General features: G+C 41.1%; 1 protein-coding gene across 2 annotated transcripts in view; it reads left to right on the top strand.

Annotated features, from left to right (window-relative positions):
* Positions 1 to 2,004: 2,004 nt before the first annotated feature.
* LOC129836166 (inositol polyphosphate-5-phosphatase A-like) overlaps positions 2,005 to 18,355 on the top strand; it is a 266,559-nt gene continuing 250,208 nt past the window's right edge. For both annotated transcript variants that reach the window (XM_055902012.1, XM_055902011.1), the window contains exon 1: positions 2,005 to 2,467. In XM_055902012.1, coding sequence (XP_055757987.1) covers positions 2,396 to 2,467 — 72 coding nt within the window. In that variant the 5' untranslated portion in view covers positions 2,005 to 2,395. The remainder of the gene's footprint in view (positions 2,468 to 18,355) is intronic.

Raw genomic sequence — 18,355 nt, 5'->3', positions numbered from 1 at the left:
CTGCCTCCTCTTTTATTCTCCCTCGCACTGTTAATGGTCTCTTATCTACACAAGCCTGTTACCTCTTAATCACCCGACCGCAGCGGGATTGTAGCAAGTATGCCGAGTTGCTGACAAAATGTTGCTAACTTAATGATAAACATCAGTCAGTCTGATCAAGGACATTACACTAGAGTACCCCCCAGTTTCAACAACTGGACGAGTACTTTGTTTCAAATGAATAAAGATATCAATATCATATCTGTGAGAACCATGAAAGAGCACAGGCTACATTGTCACGTTCTGCACTATTCCCACAAGCAAAAGTAGGAACATCTAAAACAGTAATCACTTACTGGAACAAATAGAAACACAAATTAAATGAAGAATGATTTGCAAAGTACTTGATAGGCTACAGCACACCCACAACAACCAGCTCTGACTGAGAGCAGCAGGATAGCACTGGAATGTTATTACCCTCCTCATGTCTGTGGTTGAGAGGCCAGCGGCCGGTCACACCTGGTGTGTCATGCCAGCACCAACACATGCAAAGCAGCCGGAGATCGTGTACACCACCCCATTCCGCAGCGGCCGGTCTACAACGGAAGGGCCTGGCACCCAATATCCCCTCCCTAAACACACACAGCCACAGACACACAGACAAACAGACACACACACACGCATACTGCCAGACACAGCTGTGAGCAATTTGAATAACTTGTTATAGCGATAATCTCCTTGCTCTCTCCACAAAATCTTAATGAGCCACGTGTACTCCCCCACTACCTCCTAAGGTGGCAACACTCCAAAACATTTAGGGACTTCCACTGTGTCCCCGTATTTGCTCATCTTTTCTTTTGGGCTCACGCCTCTACCATCTTGACATCTTCTCACAAAATAAGACCCGCCTGATTGGTTCTTGTATGTTCTGACCTCTTACCCGCCGAGTACTAATTCAGTGGGTCCATTTTTGACCTCACTTTTCCCTCCAGACCATTAGGGGAGGATATGGCACAGAAGAGGAAACTCTTATGGGACTACAGCAAAGGACTTGTATGTCCCGGGCCATTTCGGAGGGTGAAGGTTGTAAGGCCTTTGCAAACTTGTTGTATTTGAGGTACATTTTCATTATTTATTTAGATTTATTATACTGTAGTGACGCCTCTAGAACTGCGATGCAGTGCCTTAGACCGTTAGGCCACTCGGGAGGCCCTTGAGGTACATTTTTAATGAGCATTGAGAACACATCTAAAAAATGAATGACGATAAAATATAAAAAGGCCTCTAACCACTCAGATGCTAAATTTAGAAAAAGAAAACAAACTAATTTGTGGGCCTCACCAACTTCACACAAGCAAATGGCATGGGAGACGCTGTTCTCTTAAAGAAGTAAACATTTCAACTTCCCAGCTTGTGGAAATGTAGGTATAGCCTACTCAATGACAAACATGTAGGCCTAAATGGAAATGAGAAGATGAACAATTGATATATTACAAGTTTAATAATAACTAGTGGTTTAGAAAATAACAGTTAATAGATAGTGTCATCTGCAATTAAAAATAATGTAGGCCATTCTTATCTCCTGCACTGACTCAAGCACACTGCAGCTGCAACACTGTTTGCTTGCAACGTCTCCTACAACCCAGGTTTAGGTACGCTATTGACAACAGTACTCTCACTATAATACTTTCATCTTGCTAATTAGCTGACCAGCAAAGTTTTCTATCGTGTATCATCTGTGTCACTACCAAAGAAAGGTCAGTAATAATCTGTCTATATTTTAGTTGTTATGACATTGTTATATGTCAGAAGCTGCATTCACAGTGAATGAAATTGTTTAGGCAGGACAGTTATATTGCACAATTTTGCGTATATATATATATATTTTTTTTTAAGCAACAACAAGTAAAGTGGCCTAAGTAAGGGCTCCGAGGCAGTCTTCCGTGGCTTTTCTAGTAATGCGTTGCCCTTTTAAAACAGCTCCGTCTTTCCATTCGCTTGGTGACGTCAGGACAGTGAAAGACTCCAGCCTATCATCTCTAAACAATCAAAGGCAATGGTCCTTACGGAGTCGCGGTTTACGAGGTAGACTTTTTCACTGCAAAAGACAGGGAATTAAACACTCACTGTTGGAATGAACCAGAGCCCAGTAGTCGCTATGGATTAAAACGGAAACATTGGTGATGGCAGTAAATGTGAAAAAGTAGCCAAAACATCTACAGAGCAGCAAGACCGTCAGCAAGCAACTAGATGCACGAGCCTTGCTAGTATGAGCGAGCCGAACGGTCACAAACCTGGCTGCAGTCACAATTCCTCAATATTTTAACTGAACCAGCCTCGTGAAACCTTTAACGACTTTTGCTACTTTCAATTCCGAACAGTCAAAGTCCGCTACATTTTTGATTCTGAAAGAATTATGGCGGGGAAGCTGACAGCAGGCTCGGGAATACTGCTCGTGACAGCCAACGTTGGATCACTCTTTGAAGATGTAAGTTGATTTGCCTGCGACAGTCTGTTACAATGTTTCTTCGCAACTATTGTGATTGTTTTCATGTTCTTTTGGTTACAATGTATCCACCAATGCCGCTTTCAATTGATTTCACTGCGCCCATGATATGGCAGTAGTCTTTATCGTAGCGTCGTAAACACCTTACTTCACGTGTGAGCATAACCACAGCGTGGGCCTCTAGCCAGCAATGTTGATAATGCTTGTAGTGTCTATCATTGTAGAAACCGTGATTTGGGGAAACAACTATTAATTGGACCTCCTGGTTTGGACGTTGCGGATAGGTTACATGGATTGTTCTCTGTCTTGCAGTTTGCTGTAGTAGTAAAACATTATTGTGACAGCTACCAAGTAGAGGAGGTGTAGATTTCTTTTAGTAGCCTACTGTACGGTGCCTTTTTTTGACGTTCACCTAGGCCTTTAGGTTCTCATAGAAGTCCACTCTTTTCAAACAAAATAATATATAGAGATGAGGCCAATATCTAGGCCAATATTTTTTTGTTGTTGTATCAATGTTTGTCCATATGCTAAAATTCCACATACATTCAGATGAGCAACATGTATCTCCCTGCATGGGTGCAGTGTGAGAAGGATCATGTTTTGGTAGTATTTTCTTGACAGCCAACCTTATGATGAGATGTGTACAGACTCCAGACGTTGCATTTGGGCATGGACTCCCTCCGTTTGTTTTATAATTACACACATGAAACAAATGCATACTTTGTGTTGAGATAGCAAGTTTTGATGACATAGGCCGTGGTCTATTCAACAAGATCTAACATTAGGTGTAATGATGTTTTCCCTTTCACTTGTTGTATGTGGAATGTAAGGCCAGATAGACTAGGGTGAGCTAGGAGTATGTGAGGAGGACTGATATACTTGATTGGTCCAAAGCATGGAAATCAAATCAGCTGATTTAGGCATAAGGTCTTTTCCTTTCACATAATGCTATGGTACCGTAGATGGGTTGTTCCACCAATTGGGTGCCCTTTGAGTAGTGTAACTTGGTAAAAAATATATTTTTTAACAGTTTTACATTCTGTCAAAAAGAGAAAATGTCCAACTTCATAAAAAAAAGTTTCCTATCTCGAGGTAAAAAATAAAAGACTATATTTAGTGCCAAATAAAGTAACAGGGTTGAACGTGACAGAGTTACCTTATTTCTCAGAATGAGAACGAGTTGCCAGTTCCTTATATAATTGTGGTTTATGCTTATTGCACATTTATTAAACACAGACCTTACAGCTAGTTTAACAGTCTTTGGCAAAAATGCTGTGCGACAAATTGACCATACATTTTTCCAGAATCAATGTTCATTGATACTCCCGTTTTAGTAGTGTCTGCCCTGCACACAATTTGAGCAGTTGACACATTAAAAAATGGAATATTGTGAAAAAACATCAATTCAAATGAATCACATTTATTTGATATTGCCCAGCCCTACTCGCTAATAAGCAAGCAGCGTGACATCCTTTACACAAGCACACTTGTAGTTATTTTGTTTGGAACACAGCCCTGCATCTGGCACATTTTCTTCACAATACAACAAATAGGCCAATTCTTTTCAGGACAAATTCAGGTAGCGCCCTTACGGTACCAACATCGCAATACTCGTTAGTATCGTAGCAAGTAAACAAAACACAAAGCGGAATTTCACTTCTTTAGGGAAACAGCCCTAATGTTACAAACAAACATCATTATATTGTCATCCAGAGTCACATTTATTTATTTTCCAAGCTACAGCACACAATATTTTATATACAGGTTTTTAAAGGACCAAAGAGTGAGGTCTGCTTCGTGTTTTCATTTGCGATACTGGTGTTGTCCCGGCCCTAAACCCAGGGTATAACACCATGTCATCCTGTAACTGTACATCAAACATAGTGATCATAAACGTTGACACTGTATATAACATTAGTTTTACGATATGGAAATGTAAAGTGCACATTTGGATTCACTGGTGTTTGGCTTGCTTGTATGACTTCAAATCGGTATTTATTATAATCCTCAACGCCAAATTTTTCAAGATATGTTGAGTCTTGGTAACTTACAGCATTTCCCTCACTCAGACAACAAAATATTGGCAAAAGCTCCCCAATTTAGCGGGAGGGATGGGAGCAACTTCTGCGTTCCAGTTTAGGTGTGTATTTGTGTCCAAATCTGCCATTTTGAAACCGTATACGTCAATGAGTGTAAAGTGCTACATAAATAATAGTCGACAGACATTACAATGTCAAAGCAACATATTAACTAGGGCTATACAATGATGGTGAAAACGTGGAGAAATGTTGAGGTTAAGTGGGTTAAAATCTTCCTAGAAGTCACAGAGGGTGCACAGAGGGACATGTCAAAATGATTCATTTTGGCACTTTAGCAAGTCTTTATATAAAAATGTGATAGACTACATGGAAAATGAAATACATGTTGCAGGGCACTTCATTTAATGTAACAGGGCAGGCTTTTTAAATACAATATTTGTGCACAATCTATACTTAAAATAGAAAAGGGATGCAAAAGGAACTCATTTTGTGGAACGACCCAGGTACCTCTGTGTCTGTCGATGACTATTTTGCTTTTGTAGTGGCAGCATCTATTCTTCCTGGGGCCCCCAACAAATTGAAAATATTACTAGTAACAAAACTCTGATAGACAAGGACAGTCACACACTTTTTTTTTTTTTATCCAGCAATATGCAAACAATATAACCATTTTTTTGTTGTTGTGTCTTAGTGTTTCTGTGTGTGTTTGTGTGTGTGTCCCCTCACAGTCCACGCTGTTCTATGAGATGTTTCATCTTTTTTTTAAAGCTCATTTTGCTGTTTGTGTGAGTAATTGGAGATGGAAGGGAGTTCCATGCGATAGCTCTGTATAATACTGTACATTGTCGTGAATTTGTTTTTGACTTGGGGACTTTGAAGAGACCCCTGGTGGCATATCTTGTGGGTTATGTATGCGTGTCTGAGCTGAATTGAATTTGTTTATGCAGACAATCTGGAATTTTCTCATAAAAACTAGAAGAAAAGTAGTTAATCTCTCGTCAACCCTCAACCAGGAAAGACTGGCAAGCATGTTGTTGATGTTAGTTTTGTATTTGCAGTTAAGGGCAAGCCGTGTTGCTCTGTTTTGAGCCAGCTGCAGCTTTGCTAGGTCCTGTTCCCAGGGGTTGAGGAGGTAGTCAACCATGTTAGATCTTGAGTTATTTAAGCTTGTAAGCTTTATCGAGGTACTACTAAGTGCTGATTTCTCTGGCTCCTTATTATATTTCAGCTCGTAAGTTTGGGAATATTTTTACCCCTCAACTGAAACCTGTTTCGAAATTAGTTAGTTGATAACGACATACAGATGGAAAATATGTTAGTGGGTTGTGCTCATTGAACAGCATACTTCTCCTTCCACTGCCAGCCCAGCATATCACTATCAGTAGATCCAGGTTCCCTGGAACCGACACACTCATTCACTCCATGTTGATGGATCACGGTCCTAAGGTCTCAATAAAGAAAGGTGTGTGGGTTGTTCAAACAAGCATTCAGCTGCAGGTGAATCTTTCACCATACTTTTTCTGTTCGTCCAAGTTCTCTGGATTCGAACATCAAACATTCATAATCTGCAAAGGTCCAGAGGCAAAGTCAAACATTCATTGTGAGACAACCCTGGTTAAGATGTTGAAAGGCAAACATGTATTTCCTGGAGTGCTTCAAATGTAAAGGTTAAATGTTAATCATTATTTACGTTTGTGAATGTCTTGCACACCTACTTTGTTTTATTTATTCACATTTGGCCTTGCTATTGTACAGTACATTTGTGTCTGGTAAGTTAACCCCTCTCAAATCACATTTTATTGGTCACATACACATATTTAGTTGTAGGCCTCTGCCGTTTCAGCCCGTGTGGGTGGTTTCTCTGTGATATCCTGACCTAAACATTTGTAATACCAGAGCAAGCCGAACCACTTGTAGTCTAACCCCATCCAGCCATCACCATGACTGACAAGTTTTGCACTGGTGCAGTGATTTAATCAGGATCACATAATGGCTGTGAGGTTGGAGGGTCATCAGAGGAGATAACTTTCCCATAGCTACACTGTATACCACTCCCTCCCTGCTGAACTCTAGACAGAGGACATAAGGGCACCTTCCTCCACCAAGACACCCAGGTTGGCAACAAATGCCCTCCCTTCTCTAAAGAGACAACTGCTAGTGCTTAAAGCGTCATATGAATACCATCTGGCCTGGATGTCATTTTCTTCACCCACTACCAATCCATGTCATATAGAAGGCTATGTCCTATACTTTGGAGAGGTGCAGTGGGAAACAGCGGCTGCGTGTTTTGTCATGGGGCTTTTCTCTTTTTGCCCCACTTTGGTACAGTACTCTGGATATGGGCTCTGCTGTTTGACCTCTCTGGCTGGGCACTGTACCTAGCTCTGGCTTGCTTCTGTCTTCAGTCTTTTTCACTGTAGTCCCCTGACAGCTCATTAGCTCAGGCCGTCGCAATCTTGTCTCATTACAAGTGCACCCAGACCCCAGTTAGCTGGCATATTTACACTACTAAAGATAGAAAAAGGATGGAATGAAATGGGAAGAAAATATGTGTCCTCGAGCTTGGCCCTGATCTAGGTTTAGCTGCTTTGCCGTCGGCTTGGAACCCTGAATGACTATTAGGATTTCGAACGTTGCTACCATAGGTGGGCCCACTGCTAACACTCCGTTAAAAAATCAGAGAGCAGTGCCTCGGTAAAGCTGAGATAATTGCGCTTTTCTGGTTAACACGTAAGAATGTTATAGTGCATTTCAGATACAACAGAAATAACCAGTGGGAAAAGCGGTTGGTTTATATTTAGGCCCAGATCACATGACTGATTCTCAGTAATGGGGAGGCTAAGTGAATCATATGATATAATATCCTGCAGTGTGTATTTATAGTGCTGGAGGGATATTAGACCACAATACGTGTCTTGTTAGTTTATGGCGCTGAGTATTAGATCTGGTGTGAGAACATGAGTTTTGCTTCGTCCACAGTTCAGTCAGATTGAAAAGAGTAGGCTTGCTAGATGTTTATAAAAGCGTAATTGCAGAGAAGTGGTTAACAAAGGTTGTGACGAAAGGGTAGCTAATCATTTACTGTAATGGGTGCAGAGCCTCATGTGTCCTGACCAATTGACATCAATTGACAACTTCTGACCTTAACTGCTCAACTACCGACCTTACCAGATTTTTTCAAAGCTATGGGCAATTCACGATATATACATTACACTATATATACAAAAGTATGTGGACACCCCCAATTAGTGGATTCGGCTATTTCATAAATTCGAGCACACCGCCATGCAATCTCCATAGACAAACATTGGCCGTAGAATGAAGAGCTCAGTGACTTTCAACGTGGCACCATCATAGGATGCCACCTTTCCAACCAGTCAGTCCGTCAAATTTCTGCCGTGCTAAAGCTGCCCCGGTTAACTAAGTGCTGTTATTGTGGATTGGGAACGTCTAGGAACAACAGCGGCTCAGCCGCGAAGTGGTAGGCCACACAAGCTCGCAGAACGGGACTCCCGAGTGCTGAAGCGTTTGTCCTCGGTTGCAAGTGCAACACTCACTACCGAATTACAAACTGCCTCTGGAAGCGTCAGCACAAGAACTGTTCATCTGGAGCTTCATGAAGTGGGTTTCCATGGCAGAGCAGCCGCATATATGCCTAAGATAACCATGCGCCATACCAAGCATCGTCAGGAGTGGTGTAAAGCTCGCCGCAATTGGACTCTGCAGCAGTGGAAACACGTTCTCTGGATTGATGAATCATGCTTCACCAACTGGGTTTGGCAGATGCCAGGAGAACACCACCTGCCTCAATGCATAGTGCCAACTGTAAAGTTTGGTGGAGGAGGAATAATGGTCTGGGGCTGTTTTTCATGGTTCGTGATAGACCCCTTAGTTCCAGTGAAGGAAAATCTTAATGCTATAGCATACAATGACATGCTAGACCATTCTGTGCTTCCATCTTTGTGCCAACAGTTTGGGGAAGGCCCTTTCCTCTTTCAGCATGACATTGCCCTGTCCACAAAGCAAGGTCCATAAAGAAATGGTTCGTCGAGATCAGTGTGGAAGAACTTGACTGGCCTGCACAGAGCCCTGACTTCAACCTTCGGGATGAATTGGAATGTCGACTGCGAGCCAGGCCTAATCGCCTAACATCAGTGCCCAACCTCACTAATGCTCTTGTGGCTGAATGGAAGCCAGTCCCTGCAGCAATGTTATATCTAGTAGAAATCCTTCCCAGAAGAGTGGAGGCTGTTATAGCAGCTAAGTGGGGACCAACTCCCCACTTAGCTGTGATGATGATGAATGAGATGTTCAATGAGCAGTCACTTTTGGTCATGTAGTGTATCTCTTTATTTGTATTTTTTTCCCAACTAAGCTTTGTTGCGCAATTTAAAGATCAATACACTGCATGTAAAATTATATCTAGGCAAAATATAGGCCTTCCACAACCATAAGACCCACTAATATGGAACCCTGACCTGTTCACCAGACGTGCCACTTTGTCGTGCTGCTGCCCCAGTTTCAACTGTTCTGCCTGCAGCTTTGGAACCCTGACCTGTTCACCGGACGTGCTACCTTGTCCCGGACCTGCTGTTTTCAACCCTCTCTCTCCCTCTCTCTCTCTCCCCTCTCTTCCTCCCTCTCTTTTGCACCTGCTGTCTCGACCTCTGAATTCTCAGTTATGAAAAGCCAAATGACATTTCCTCTTGAGGTGCTGACCTGTTGCACCCTCTACAACCATTGTGATTATTATTTGACCTTGCTGGTCATCTATGAACGTTTCAACATCTTGAAGAACTATCTGACCTTAATGGCCATGTACTCTTATAATTTCCACCCGGACTGGCCACCCCTCAGAGCCCGGTTCCTCTCTAGGTTTCTTCCTAGGTTCCTGCCTTTCTAGGGAGTTCTTCCTAGCCACCATGCTTCTACATCTACTTTGCATGCTGTTTGGCGTTTTAGGATCGGTTTCTGTATAAGCACTTAGTGACATCTGCTGATGTAGAAAGGGCATTATAAGTAAATATAATTGACTAATAATGTTTTTTAGCAAAATTGTTTAACCAGCTTTTTTTGTAATAACTCATTTGGCTTTGAAGTTGGTTTATGAAAATAATGTTTTGGTTACAAATGTAATAACCACAACGATTCACAATGCACATCCAATAATAACGACCAATTTCTAGGAGCAGGCATTATAGAAAATGAACACAGGTCTCATTAACAATCTCTCAAGCACAAGCCCACATGCTAGTGAGTAGCCAACTAATCTTTTAAATTTAAAGTCTAGCCAACTTGGATCCATTTGCTTGCTAACAAGGTAGAAAGAACATTTTCACTGTTATGAATGGCCAATTACTTATCTAAATGTGTGTTTTTATGCTCATTGCTCGTTTATAAAACACAAACTAGACAGCTAGCACATGACAGTCTTTGGCTAAAATTATTTTTTCCAAAATCATGTTAATTGATCCTCGAGTTGTAGTAGGGTCTGCTCTGTTCTACATTTTGGGAGTTGAGACACAAAGGGTATCGTTAGAAAATTCTCATCTATTACATTAAAATAATGTCTCAAGCGGTTCGATGTCCATATGACCGATTCTTTTGGACCAAGCCTCAAATGCAAATGGAGAGTTTAAACTGCTTTTTGTCAGAGAGGAAGAAGTGATCTTCTGTCATTGTTGTTGTGAGTGGCAGCGGGAGGGGCTTGCTGTCTGTGTGCAAGTGGGAAGGTGCACAGTGCACACAGCAAAGACGGAGCGAAGGAGACGAGACCAAAAAGACAGAACGCTCATAAAAATATATAAAAACCTTGATTCTTGCGATACAGGCATTTGGAATATAGCGCTAAAAGATTAATTCTAATTAATAAGATATATGGCCCAAACCTTGATGACACCACCATCTCTCCTAGTTTTTTCAGCCTGAGAGGGTTCCAGTATGTTTCAGATGTTGTCGCTGCTGGAATGGAAAGTTTCTGAAAGAAAGATTAGAATATGCTATTTTTGTGCGCTCCCCATAGCTGTGGGAGGTAGGTGGGGCTGAGGGTCCCCCCTGATAAATCGAAATTAAAACAATTATGTATATATACAGTACCAGTAAAAAGTTTGGACACCTACTCATTCAAGGGTTTTTCTTTATTTTTACTATTTTCTACATTGTAGAAATAACACACATGGAATCATGTAGTAACCAAAAAAGCGTTAAACAAATCAAGATATATTTGAGATTCTTCAAAGTAGCCACCCTTTGCCTTGATGACAGCTTTGCACACTCTTGGCATTCTCTCAACCAGCTTCATGAAGAATGCTTTTCCGACAGTCTTGGAGTTCCCACATATGCTGAGCACTTAATTGGCTGCTTTACCTTCACTCTGCGGTCCAACGGGTGACTATGGAGGCCAGGTCATCTGATGCAGCACTCCATCAATCTCCTTCTTGGTAAAATAGCCCTTACACAGCCTGGAGGTGTGTTGGGTCATTGTCCTGTTGAAAAACAAATCATAATCCCACTAAGCTCGAACCAGATCGTATGGCGTATCGCTGTAGAATGCTGTGGTGACCATGCTGGTTAAGTGTGCCTTGAATTCTAAATAAATCACTGACGGTGTCACCAGCAAAGCACCATCACACCACCACCCCTATGCTTCACAGTGGGAACCACACATGCAGAGATCATCCGTTCACCTTCTCTGCGTCTCACAAAGACACGGCGGTTGGAATCAAAAATCTCAAATATGGACTCATCAGACCAAAGGCCAGATTTCCACCGGTCTAATATACATTGCTCGTGTTTCTTGGCCCAAGCAAGTCTCTTCTTCTCATTGGTGTCCTTTAGTAGTGGTTTCTTTACAGAAATTTGACCATGAATGCCTGATTCACGTAGTCTCCCCTGAACAGTTGATGTTGAGATGTGTCTGTTACTTGAACTCTGTAAAGCAGTTATTTGTGCTGGTAACTCTAATGAACTTATCCCCTGCAGCAGAGATGACTCTGCGTCTTTCCTGTGGCGATCCTCATGAGAGCTAGTTTCATCATAGCGCAAGATGGGTTTTGCGACTGCACTTGAAGAAAGTTCTTGAAATTTTCCAGATTGACTGATCTTCATGTCTTAAAGTAATGATGGACTGTCATTTCTCTTTCCTTATTTGAGAGTTTCTTGCCATAATATGGACTTGGTCTTTTACCAAATAGGGCTTCTGTATACCACCCCTACCTTGTCACAACACAACTGATTGGCTCAATCACGTTAATATGGAATTTAATTCCTTAACTTTTAACAAGGCACACCTGTTAATTGAAATGCATTCCAGGTGACTACCTCACGAAGGTGCTTGAGAAAATGCCAAAAGTGTGCAAAGCTGTCAAGGCAAAGGGTGGCTACTTTGAAGAATATCAAATATCAAATATATTTTTTGGTTACTACATTATTCCATATGTGTTATTTCATAGTTTTGATGTCTTCACTATTATTCTACAATGTAGAAAATAGTAAAAATAAGGAAACCCTTGAATGAGTAGGTGTGTCCAAACTTTTGACTGGTACTGTGTATTCTTTAAATACTCCCCCGCAAAATATGAACTTTGCCTTCAGAACTCCTGTATGAGTGGAGAGAAATACTCCTCTGCACCCCCCCTCCCACATCGACAGCAGCCTCAACCCAAAACATCTCCTCCTGCCCCCTCAGAACATGAAATTAGATTTTCAAAGGGAAAATGGAGTGAGATGGATTGGCCTGGCATCTCGAAGCCTGAATAATCAGCGTCTATTGCCTGAACAATATCTTAATTCCTCTCCACTGAAGCCCATGATGGTGTCTTTGACTGTTTGTTTATGGGTTTAATAATGATATATTTTTAATAATACGTTGACACCTCGGGCCTAGATCTAACTGTGATTCTGTTGATTATGCCTACATAGATTTTTCAATAAAGGATTATGAAACTCTTACATTGCTGCATTTTTTTTTCAATTGACTTAATAAGGAAAAATGGAGAGTGTAACCATGTTGTCTAGACATTTAGTAGATTCTTCTCTAATTGGCACAGCTGGGAGTTTAGAGGCATTCCGTTTGTCTTTTACAACCCTTAATTTCTTTGGAGGATGAGAATCTGAGATGTTCAGGAGACCTCTTCAGATCACAGCCATTACATTGATGTCAGCTAGCCCAAGATGCAGGGCCCCCTTTGTCAAAAGCAGGGGTGGAAAATATTTTGCTTGTCCATGCCTCTCCAGGGTGCAGTTGGAGAGACGCACCGCTGCGGCGCTCCACCAACGTTTCGTTAAATCATCTAACTTAAGTCATGTAGCCTGTGGTAGAAAGTGTATATGGAATCTTCTGTAGCCTACAGGCTGGAGATCAAATGAATGACATTAGCTAGGTTTCCATCTAAATGGCGACAGGTTTTCATGCAAATATTTGCATAAATAAAATATGCACGTTTCCCACCAGAGATGTTTCCATCAACTTCACTAGTTGTGCACATAAAACTCCTCATTTTTAAATTCCCATGTACGAAAAAAAATATTTTTAACTTCTGTACTGTTGGTTTTGTCACATGTTTTTTTATCCAACATGTACTTTACTCGCATAAAAAGGTTGGATGGAATCCTGGTTAATGTCATGACAAATATTTTTTACATCATGCACTTTTCTCTGATCTATCAAATAAAAAATGTTAACTAACATCATACCCTATAAACACGACAGGTCAAAATAAAATGGACAATATGGAATGTTTTGTCATTACAATCAGTGGTTTCAAGTTTGTATCCGTACCTTTAAAAAAAAAATGTTGATGATCATAGCAAAAAATGTAATTGTTCTGCATTTCCCGCTGTGTAAACACATTGATTCTCATTGCAAATAGGTTCCGGATAACTTAAAGTTAGGTTGCTGATATACAAAGCTTAAATAACCCAAATGATTAGTCACAGGAATCGGGACTAATAAAGCCTGCCTGTTTTACAAACGGTAGGCCTACCACATGGATCGGCATTAATAAAATGGTCGACACTGTACGTTTACACCCCAGTAAGCACGCACTGACTCCGTCTTTTGTTTACATTTTTATTTTTTTTATAATAAAACACAATCGGGACTGGCATTGATTTCAACATGCATGGACCGGACCAAATCTGAACCATTCATAGACGTCTATGTTTGGTTCAGCTTTGATCCGGTCGGGACCAGCCTTGATTTGGCCCATACATAAAGTTTATTTCAGTGTCCACAGGCATTCGGTCTGGACAGGCCTATATTTGGCCCAAACATAATGTCCATAATTGGTTCAGATTTGGTCCGGACCGGCCTTGACATGGCCCAATCATTTGAAAAGCCCAAATCTGAACCAATCATAGACATCTATGTTTCACAAGAGTTGACGGCAGAGTACAGTTCAGTACAATACAATAAAGTATTGTGCCCTACTTTACTCTAATGTACTCTACTCAAGGCATCTGTCCACCTTTCATTCAGAACCTAAAATGAACATAACTTCAACGTCTGGAAACATACGGATTTTAGCCAATCGCAGTAGTGTCAATTGATAATTGTGATCAATTCTTTTTCTACCTGAATCCATCTATACGCCGAGTCGCTATTCACAATTTCCCCAGCATGGAGGAAAACATGGGAGAGTTCTCATAGACCTGCAGCAAAAAAAATCATCCATTTGCACAATAATGTCTAGCTGCAGACTTTGGTTGATACATGCCGCGCCCACTGCGTCACTTTCTACATGATGCACCCACTGCCATTGAGGCTGCTAGCACTGCCTCTGGCCCACATTCCAGCACAGTAGGTGGTGGTAGTGCACCAACATTTTATGCCAACCGCTGAAATAACACAGAGGAAGGAGGCTGCTAGCTAGCTAGGGAACACTGGTACACAGTGTTGTCCGCCCCCATAGTTCGGTTAATGTTACGGCGAGGAAAGTAGCTACCTAGTGTAGCCAACCCAACTCTCACGGGGCACTACCCTCTCCGTAGCGTTAAAATAACTGTGGAAAGACGGTGTCCTAGCTAGCAGCCTCAAGGGCAGTGGCACGGCATGTAGTAAGTGACACATAGTGGGCGCATGTAGTAAATGTGGTCTGCAAATAGATAGATTTAGATAGACTTCACCATTTACATGCAGATTATCTTGTGTGCATTTCACACTACTTTTGGATTATAATGGGATTGTAAGGCTCGTGAATGTCCCGCTTAATTAATGTTTGTTATCGTCATATCAACAGCAATATACTTAAAAAAATTATTCAACCAGTAACAAGGCTCTTTGGCTAGCTTTGCTACCAACGCAAGTCAATGAGCGTTTAGCATTCTAGCTAACAACTGCTGCATCCAAAATAGGTATTTTGCAACTATCACAACCAAGTATTGTCTTAGCGACTGTTCAAGCAATAATCAAAAGAACATTGTTAAGCCTCTGAGAACTCCTAAAAGTTTTTTTGTTTTATCTGCCCAAAAAGTATAGAATATTTTGGTTAAGGTGGCCAGGCAGAATGTGCAGCTTCACCAGTGCGACCAATTAAAAAATATAACTCACACAGCCAAGTGAAACGGTCGCAAAATGCGACTAAATGGTTTGTATTCATTGTGTTATTAACTTGCATTTTACTACAGTAACTAGTATTTATTCAGCATTTAGTGTGTACTGCAACTGCTAGCATAATTTTTGTTTCATATGGATTGGAGACTGGCTCAGCTAACAAGCAAACTAGCTAGCTCCCAAACTAGCTAGCTGTCGCGTCGTTCGGGCCAAACCAAAAAATCCTTAGCACGGTTACTTCCCTTTTGAGCATGGTGAAGTTATTAATTACACTTTGGATGGTGTATCAATACACCCAGTCAATACACAGATACAGGTGTCCTTCCTAACTCAGTTGCTGTAGAGGAAGGAAACCGTTCAGGGATTTCACCATGAGGCCAATGATGACTTTAAAACAGTTTTGAGTTTAATGGCTGTGTTAGGAGAACTGAGGATGGATCAACAACATTGTATTTACTCTACAATAATAACCTAATTGACAGAGTGAAAAGAAGGATGCTTGTACATAATAAAAATATTCCAAAACATGCATCCTGTTTGCAATAAGGCACTAAAGTAAAACTGCAAAAAATGTGGCAAAGCAATTTACTTTACAACCTAAATACAAAGCCTTATTTTTGGGGCAAATCAACACCACACATTGAGTACATACTGTATTTTCAAGTATAGTGGTGGCCATGTTATTTGTATGCTGAGTTAAGGACTGGGGATTTTTTAAGGATTAAAAAGAAACGGAATGTAGCTATGCACATGCAAAACCCTATCGGGAAACTTGGTTCAATCTGCTTTCCACCAGAAACTAGGAGATTAATTCACCTTTCAGCAGGACAATAACCTAAAACACAAGGCCAAATCAAAACTGGAGTTGCTTACCAAGAAGACTGTGAATGTTCCTGACTGGCTGAATTACAATTTTGACTTAAATCTACTTGAAAATCTATGACGAGAACTAAAAATGGCTATCTAGCCATAATCAAAAACCAGTTTGACAGAGCTTGAAGAATAGTTTTAATAATAATGGGCAGATGTTGCACAATCCAGGCGTGGAAAGCTCTTAGAGATTTACCCAGAAAGACTCACTGCTGTAATCACTGCCAAAGGTGCTTCTACAAAGTATTGACTCAGGGTTTGTGAATAATTATGTAAATGAGATATTTCTGTGTATAATTTTTATACATTTGCTAAAATGTAAAAAACATGTTTTCACTTTGTCATTATGGTGTATTTATTGTGTGTGTAGATCGATGAGAGAGGAAAACATAAATTTAATATATTTTGAATTTGGGCTGTAACACAACTAAATGTTGAATAAGTCAAGGGGTATGAATACTTTCTGAAGGCACTGTACATACAGTGCATTTGGAAAGTATTCAGGCCCTTTTTTCCACATTTTGTTACGTTACAGACTTATTCTAAAATGTATTAAATACATAAAAATCCTCATCAATCTACACACAATACCCCATAATGACAAAGTGAAAACTTATTTTATATAAAAAAAAAGAAAACAGAAATATCTAAATCACATAAGTATTCAGACCTTTTGCTATGAGTCTCGAAATTAAGAGCAGGTGCTTCCTGATTCCATTGATCATCCTTGAGATGTTTCTACAACTTCATTTGAGTCCACCTGTGGTATATTCAATTGATTGGACATGATTTGGAAAGGCATACTTGTCTATTTAAGGCATGTTTAAGGCAGTTGACATGTTCGAGCAAAAACCAAGCCATGAGGTCAAAGGATTTGTCCGTAGAGCTCCAAGATTATGTCAAGGCACAGATCTGGGGAAGAGTACCAAAACAATTCTGCAGCATTGAAGGTCCCCAAGAACACAGTGGCCTCCATCATTCTTAAATGGAAGAAGTTTGGAACCACCAAGACTCCTCCTAGAGCTGGCCGTCCGGCCAAACTGAGCAATCGGTGGAGAAGGGCCTTGGTCAGGGAGGTGACCAAGAACCCGATGGTCAGTCTGACAGAGCTCTAGAGTTCCTCTTTGGAGATGGGAGAACCTTCCAGAATGACTTGAAAATGAATACATGTGAGAGATTCTTATGGATACAAAGCCATAGATATACAATGCAGTCGGGAAGTATTCAGACCCCTTGACTTTTTCCACATTTTGTTACCTTACAGCCTTATTCCATAATTTATGAAATTGTTTTCAAACTAGACAATTATCTGGTAACAGCTATTGTGGACATTCCTGCAGTCAGCATGCCAATTGCACGCTCCCTCAACTTCAGACATCTGTGGCATTGTGTTGTGTGACAACACATTTTACATTTTTTATTGTCTCCAGCACAAGGTGCACCTGTGTAATGAACCTTTTTAATCAGCCTCTTGATATGCCACAACTGTCAGGTGGATGGATTATATTGGCAAAGGAGAAATGTTCGCTAACAAGGATTTAACCAAATTTGTGCACAACATTTTTGACAAATGCGCTTTTATGTGCATATGGAAACATTCTGGGATCTTTTTATTTCAGCTCATGAAACATGGTACCAACACATTACATGTTGCGTTTTATATTTTTGTTCAGAATGTGTAGGGAATGACTCTATATGGCACTGACATTTCCCAAATCTGTCTTTGTTGCCTCTCCACTGCTCCATTTCCTCTGCCCCCCTCTCCTTCACCAAGACTGATGAGAACCCAGCCCAGTCATGAGAGAAGGCCCAGTCAGTTGGCAGTACCCGGGTAGTATTCATCAGGAATACATAATGGAAAAGTTCAACTTTTTAAAACGTAACAAATTTGTCTTATTGGACCAGTTAATTCCTCCCTGTTTGTCTGTTTTCTTCGGTGCCTAATGAATATGACTCAAGCATTAGTAAGAGCTGAGCTCCACAGGCTCTACCAGGTCACCATGACCCAGAATCACAGCTCAGTCCAGGGCAGGGTAGGCCTTGTGTAAACCAGGCGGCAGGATTGTTTCTTTGACATTGACAATAATTTGTCCACTCCACAGTCACTGGGCTAGACCGGTGTTTACGGCTCATGGGAGAGAACTGTGAAGTTAACCCCCTTTCCTCCCTTCTCTTCCCTATCCTCGCCCGATGGGATGGGGCATACTGTAGGCCTACACAGGTTCACTGACCCTCTTTAGATAGTGGGTGAGACCAGGACAATGAGTGCTCGGTAGCCTCGGTTTCAGATAAGGAACTAGATAAGGGTGGGAGTGTCAGAGCAGGTCCTCTCTTAGTCATTATTATAAGGGATGGGAAAGACTGACAGGGACACGCCCCCCCCCCCTCCCTTTCCACTCCTTTATTCAT

The sequence above is a fragment of the Salvelinus fontinalis genome, chromosome 37 (assembly GCF_029448725.1).
Source record: "Salvelinus fontinalis isolate EN_2023a chromosome 37, ASM2944872v1, whole genome shotgun sequence".
Lineage (NCBI taxonomy): Eukaryota > Metazoa > Chordata > Actinopteri > Salmoniformes > Salmonidae > Salvelinus > Salvelinus fontinalis.
Note: the sequence above shows the minus strand (reverse complement) of the source record. Positions and strands in the feature narration are given on the sequence as shown.